A 5,290-nucleotide genomic window follows, 5' to 3' on the forward strand; every position below is an offset into this window, starting at 1 on the left:
ATGTTGAATCTTATGAAATTTTTATATTTTCATCCCCGAATTGATAATTAATAATGATCCTAAAATTTTATGGGGAAAAGATTTTGAATATAATATGTCTAAGGATGATTTCTACGCAAATACTTTCCTGGACAGATTGAATCAGTTCATTGTTATTATTCTCGCTGTTATTGTTGTTGTTTGGGCTTGTAGTTTTCCACTATGAAAGCTACAAAACCACACGGTCTCTATCACAAAACAACCTTTGCAACTTCAAGCTTTATTTCTAGAGTAAGGATATTCTAACTACTAAAATTTTTTACTATTAACTTACTACCAATCACATCCATTGGATCAAAGAGAGAGAATGTTAAAAAAAATTTGAAGAGAGAGAAAATGTTAATCTAATGGTGATTAGATTGATAGTAAATTGGTAGTAAAAAATTTTAGTAGTTAGAATATCTCTCATCTTATTTCTATGCAAAGCTCAGCTTCACGCAGGGAGTAACTTGATGCTATCAAATTACTTTGTTTTTAAATTTTGCTTTTGGTTTTAACCTGTGCACTTTGTCAATAGACAAATAAAAGGTTGCTGGGACAATCGACATAGTGAAATGTCAATACACAAGGCAATCAAATTACACCGGCGGGACCTAGTGAATAAAAAGGATATCTGATAAATGATATTTAAAATAATTTTGCAATTTTTAATATTTAAGGATTTATTTATATAATACTAATAGGAATGGTGTCCTACCATTTTTTTTATGCATCTTGTTAGCCCTACTATTTTGTTGCTTATTATGCCTATATTGAGGATTATAATCTGACACCACCTAGGGAGTAATGGCCTTAGTTTTGGTTGTTGAAAAACATATCTATGATTTTTGCAGATTGTTTTAATGAGAAGTTTTTTTGCATATATTATAGAGAAAATGGTGTTGTGATTAGTTTATTACCAAGGTTATTGAATTGCAATTCGTATCGTGAATCGTTCGCCTGTTTTTTAGTATCGTGAATCGTATCAAATCGTAAGATTTAGAAACAAATTAAAAATAACTAAAAAATAACTAAAAAAAAATAACTAAAAAAAATGTATAATATAATATAAATCGAAATTAAAAAAAAACCCAAATACCAAAATAAATAAGTAACCAAATCTAAAACCAATTATTCTCATATTTCAAGACTAATATTATCACTATCACTATCAGCATCTAGTATTGGCATATCTAGTCCTTTATCTTCTCCATTAGTAGAGTCATTTGACTCATCTTCGATATCTTGTTCAACAATTTGAGGTTCTTTGCCTTTGCCTCTATCATTCCTATCATCTTGAAGATTTCGAGGACCTACAAATATATATATGTAAATAAATATATTAGGTAAGGTATTTGATTAAAAAATAATTATATATGCAAATATACCTCTCTTTCTCTTTTTGCTTTGGTCTCCTTCATCAGTGTCGAAGCACTCATGAACATCCATCCAAGATTCCTCATCCATTAGGCAAGGCTCCTCTTGCTCAGTAATCCATTCCTCGTCGGAATCTAAATCTGATAAGCAGATAGGATCATATGTGTCTCCTTTTTCCTCCCTTTGTTTTTGCCTAATTTCAAGTTGAAGGTTGTATTTAACAAACACAAGAGCATTCAACCTTTGTTGCTCTAAACGGTTTCTTCTCTTAGAGTAAATTTGATCAAACACACTCCAATTTCTCTCACACCCTGTAGCACTGCAAGTGAGGCTTAGAATACGAATAGCTATTGTTTGCAGCTCTTTGCAGTCTTCTCCAAAACTATTCCACCATAAAGCTAGCACAACACAAGTAATATTGATAAATAAATATTTGGTTAATGACTTTTTATTTTTTTTGAAAATCAAAACATCAATTTAATCAATAAACAAAAGTAAATGATTACCAGGTTGCTTCCTATCTCTAGTTGACAATTGCTAAACTATTTCCAAAGAGTCCCTCAGCCATATCAAATTTCTCAATTTGGGAATCAATTGTGATCCTTGTTTCAATATCAGGACACATATTCTCCAATGTCTTCTATAAACCAGTTTTAACCTCACGATCTGGGTTAAACTTTGGGTCATAGTGGAACCTATATAATTATTATAAATTTAGAGTAAGGCTTAATAATAAATCAATTATCAAATATAAAGAATTTTATAAAAATAAATTTTATAAAAAAGATACTTACTTTGGGTTAAGAAAATATGTTGCTGCATGAAGAGGCCTATGAAGTTGTAAATCCCAACGCTTGTCAATGATTTCCCATACATCCTTATATCTCTTTTCCTCATGATTAAAACTCTTTGCTATTTCTTCCTTTGCTCTATCCATAGCCTCATAAATGTATCCCATTGTAGGTTTTGAATCACCATCCACAAGTCTGAGAACTTTCACAAGAGGAGACACAATTTTCAAACAATAATGTATTGATTTCCAAAACCTTTTATCAGCCAAAACAACATTTTCTGCAAATTTGGCTTCCGGCCTAGAGGAATAAGCACTATTAACCCATTTTTCAGATGCAAACATAGAGCGAAGTGCATTCTTTTGTTTCAAAATTGACTGCATTGTCAAAAATGACGTAGCAAACCTTGTTATTGCTGGCCTAGCTAACTCTCTACCTTTGGAAAAGGTTCTATATAAATTCAACACCCATGTGTGCCTATAAATGAAATTTGTAATTCTTTTTGCTTTCCAAATGGTATTATAGAACACTGTAATGCCACCAATGTCTTCCAAAATCAAATCAAGACAGTGGGCTGCACAAGGTGACCAAAAGAGTTGCTTTCTTTTATCCATCAACTTTTGTCCAACAGATACAAGGGCTGAAGCACTATCTGTCACTACTTGAACGACATTCTCTTCTCCAATTTCCATCACCATCTCATCAAGTAATTCAAACATTTTTCAGCATCTTTAATAAGACTGCTTGTATCAACAGATTTTATAAAAACAGTCCCTCTAGGACTATTAACAAGAAAATTAGTAAGAGATCTACCCTTTCCATCAGTCCATCCATCAGACATCAGTGTACAACCAGTTTTCTTCCATTCCAACTTATATTTATCCAAATTAGCATGGACTAAATCAACTTCTTTCTTCAAGTATGAAACCCTCACTTCATGATAACTTGGTGGTTTTAAGCCTCTACCATATTCACTAATAGATTTCACCATATTAATAAATAATGGAGTCTTTACCAAATTAAATGGCAATGCATTGCCATATATGCATCTACAAATATCTCGAACTACCAAATCTCTATCCTTCACCATTGAATTCAAAGTTTGTTGTTTCGTTGTAGATGAGCCACTTCCACCTTTTTTATTAATCATAAAACTATCCATGCTACCATTTTTTTGTGAATCTTTATCATCAAAGCACTCTAGTTCATCATCATTGCTTGCAGCTTCCAATATTTTTATAAATGGATTCCTTATCTCTTCTGGAACTTGTTGACATGGAGCAACTTCTTTGTGTGTTCCAGCAAGATGATGCTTCATTCTAAATTCTCCTCCCCACATTGTTTTGGGACAATAGTTACATTTGACATTCAACTTATTGCCAAGAGACTTACAATGATCCCATGTTATATCCTTTTGTTTTTGAGATTTTTTCTTTGGAGCCATTTTTGTTGCTTCTGTACAAGAGAAAAAAATTAAAGATGTGCACACAAAAAAATATTCACTTTACTGTATAGCTATTTAAATATATTTCACTAATTCACTTTATAGCTATTTAAATATTCAGTTTACTTCATAGCTATTTAAATATCCTTTTGTTGCTTCTTTGGAGCCACGTTATATCCCACATTATTGCTATTTAGTATTTAAAAGAATATCGTATTCTACTCTCTGTTTTCAGCCTTCGACCTTCAACTCTCTGGCTCTGCAACGAGGAGTCTCCAACTGCGCTTCTTCTCCGATTTCAACTCTCTGCAACGAGGAGTCTCCCACCTTCAAGAACCTTCAAAGCCTCTTCTTGATCTTCTATATAAAAACTCTCATCCTCTCTGTTTTTTGTTTTGTTTTCCTTTTTGTTCTTTCTCAGTTTTGTTGTTTGTTATTATATAAGATTCAAATGGGATTTTAAATCCCAAATTTTTCTGAAGCAAAACAACTCTTCGGATTACGTTTTTAATCTTTTCAACTTCAGCGACCGTTGGTTTTTTTTTTAAAACCTAAATCGCAAATTTGTAGCGATTCACGATTCGAAACTGGATCGTACGATTTAAACGATTCTTTGTTCCGATTCTGACCATAAACGATTCAGGGATGCGATTGGGATCATTTTTCTGGTGTATCGTATCGTATCGCACGATACGTATCGCGTATCGTGCGATACTAACAACCTTGTTTATTACAGGTTTGAGTAGACGACTTTTACCTCATTGAAGTTAACACCTGATAACAAATAAGTAAAATCTTGACAGTATAAGAAGATCACAAATAAGTTAGCCCCCGGTGGACAAACATTGTAGAAAGTTGTACCGAAAAGAAACTAGTCAAGTTTCTTGGAGCCAAATTTCCAAGAGGTTATTACAGATGCAAATGTCCAAGGCTGCATGCTAGGACCGCAAGAAAACCAAGAATCAAATTTGAGCAAAGTTACACAACATCGAGTTGGTCCTACCACTCTTTCTTTAATCGGCTCCAGTAGCATAGGAGGAAGATAAGGTTTACTATTTGGTGATGAGATGACAGTAAATTATAAAGACACAATTGAACATTCATTTAAAGACAGATTGTGGATTAAGCAAGAGAAGAATTTCAGTGGTCCTGGATCACCATTTACTCGGTGATCCGGACCAATCAAAATCATAGAACTAATGAGGAGATAGGAGAGAAAAGAAATAAAAATAACTTTTTGTCCAAATGTCACCTCTTGAATGGAAGGATCACATGGGGCCAGGAGCACAAAAAAAAATTCCATCAAGTAGGACCCACTCAAGATTGAGATAGGTGTTGTGAAACCTCTTCTTTATCTAATATGCTTTTAGTATACCAACATTTGTTACTACACTCTTCAACATGATGTGATTTATAAGTTGCCAAACCATTAAATCGATCCAACAAGGATTGGTCATACTTATGGTACGGACAAATATGTTATCATAGTTTTTAAATATACCAATGAGAGTGGAGCCATTGTGAGTATTGAGTAACTGCTCATTTTTGGGAGCAAGAACAAATTAATGAATACAAAATGGGGGTCGGCCTTGGTGTGTTTGGCCCTATATGTTACTTCTTCGTGAGCACGAATGGTAATGCAGGATGACTTCGACTTCAA

At 33.3% G+C, this 5,290-nt stretch overlaps 1 protein-coding gene across 1 annotated transcript; it reads right to left on the reverse strand.

The window, feature by feature from the left end:
• Nucleotides 1-1,155: 1,155 nt before the first annotated feature.
• LOC133302621 (uncharacterized) lies at nucleotides 1,156-2,878 on the reverse strand. The gene is made up of 3 exons (XM_061502428.1): nucleotides 2,190-2,878; nucleotides 1,407-1,777; nucleotides 1,156-1,331 (listed from the first exon to the last, which is right to left on the reverse strand). Exons 1-3 carry the CDS (start codon nucleotides 2,876-2,878, stop codon nucleotides 1,156-1,158), a joined length of 1,236 nt encoding a protein of 411 aa, XP_061358412.1.
• Between the last annotated feature and the right edge of the window lie 2,412 nt (nucleotides 2,879-5,290).

This window comes from Gastrolobium bilobum, unplaced genomic scaffold (genome assembly GCF_033153095.1).
Source record: "Gastrolobium bilobum isolate Gb01-03AN ecotype WA unplaced genomic scaffold, APGP_CSIRO_Gbil_v1 utg16462, whole genome shotgun sequence".
Taxonomy (NCBI): domain Eukaryota; kingdom Viridiplantae; phylum Streptophyta; class Magnoliopsida; order Fabales; family Fabaceae; genus Gastrolobium; species Gastrolobium bilobum.

What these genes read in the sequence shown, in the direction of transcription:
- LOC133302621 (XM_061502428.1), bottom strand. Translation starts at nt 2,878, where the DNA reads ATGGAAATTGGAGAAGAGAATGTCGTTCAAGTAGTGACAGATAGTGCT. An exon ending in ACATATTTTCTTAACCCAAA is followed by an intron (nt 1,778 to 2,189) that starts GTAAGTATCTTT and finishes ATGGTGGAATAG; the next exon opens with TTTTGGAGAAGACTGCAAAG. An exon ending in AAGCAAAAAGAGAAAGAGAG is followed by an intron (nt 1,332 to 1,406) that starts GTATATTTGCAT and finishes ATATATTTGTAG; the next exon opens with GTCCTCGAAATCTTCAAGAT.